The sequence below is a fragment of the Schistosoma mansoni genome, chromosome W (genome assembly GCF_000237925.1).
Source record: "Schistosoma mansoni strain Puerto Rico chromosome W, complete genome".
NCBI classification, from domain to species: domain Eukaryota; kingdom Metazoa; phylum Platyhelminthes; class Trematoda; order Strigeidida; family Schistosomatidae; genus Schistosoma; species Schistosoma mansoni.
Genome location: NC_031502.1, coordinates 56,024,697 through 56,025,718, shown reverse-complemented (window position 1 = coordinate 56,025,718; position 1,022 = coordinate 56,024,697). Strand labels below are relative to the sequence as shown.

The 1,022-nt window shown below is 33.4% G+C and overlaps 1 protein-coding gene across 1 annotated transcript in view; it reads left to right on the top strand.

Moving 5' to 3' along the window:
- Positions 1 to 674: 674 nt before the first annotated feature.
- Positions 675 to 1,022, top strand: part of Smp_162930 (beige/beach protein-related) — a gene marked incomplete at both ends in the record, with an annotated part of 105,860 nt that continues 105,512 nt past the window's right edge. Inside the window, one exon of the mRNA XM_018790235.1 lies at positions 675 to 773. Coding sequence (XP_018655598.1) covers positions 675 to 773 — 99 coding nt within the window. The remainder of the gene's footprint in view (positions 774 to 1,022) is intronic.

Genomic DNA, 1,022 nt, shown 5'->3' with positions numbered 1-1,022 from the left:
GATTCTTACTATGCCGCGTACTACTAGACTAATTGAACGATCGAACCCGCAACGTCGCAAGAGAGAAGACGAAAGACTAGTAATTAGGAATTTTATTCCCCAAAACAGTGTCAAAATATAGTACAAAAACCTCATGTATTTATAGTTTTTTGGCTGAAAGTAAATCATCATTTCGGACAGCCAATAGACACATAGGGGGTCATTCTTATCCATCCAATAGGGAAGCTACACGTCGATATTCTAGAATATTCCCTTAGCAGTGATTGGATGGAATATCTTCGGCTCTTTCTAGGCTTCCTGGAATTTACCAACGAGCCATCCTTACATATATCCACCGACCTGGTTAAAGCGCTGTGCATTCGCTTTTCGTCCTCTCAGTTTCGTAAACAACAACAGCAACCTAATCCTCCTCCTCATCATCATGATTATATTCATCTTATCTCCTTCTATTTTCATAGATTTTTGAAGAAATCAAATCATATTGGGAATTATTAGCTTATCTTATTTTAATTTCCCATTCAAATTGGTTAAATCCACCAATGATAATTAATTTTAATCAAAATATATTTTATCATTCATTAATGATAGTTGAAAATTCAATTTACGATTCAAAAAAACATTTTAATGAACTTAGTATATCATTTATTAATAAAGTTATCCAAGCCAAATTCTCAATGAATACTGATATTGATCATTTGGAAAATGTCAATACATTAAGTTCTTTAATTTTACCTCCAATTATTGTTTTAATTGAAATGATACCAAATACAAAGGTATGTTACTTTCAATATTATGGATATATATATATGTCGTTTGGAATATTGTACAATGTTTTTCTGTAGTAGTTCTTTGTTCTTCATTTATTGTCAATTGAATTTTTCAGAATGGGGTTTGTGTGGAGATTTTCAGAATGGGGTTTGTGTGGAGATTTTAGTCAATTGAAGCTAGACCACCAAGGAAAACCTGGAAGCCTTGGACAGCCGTTTCGTCCTATTAAGGGACTCCTCAGCCGTTTCGTCCTA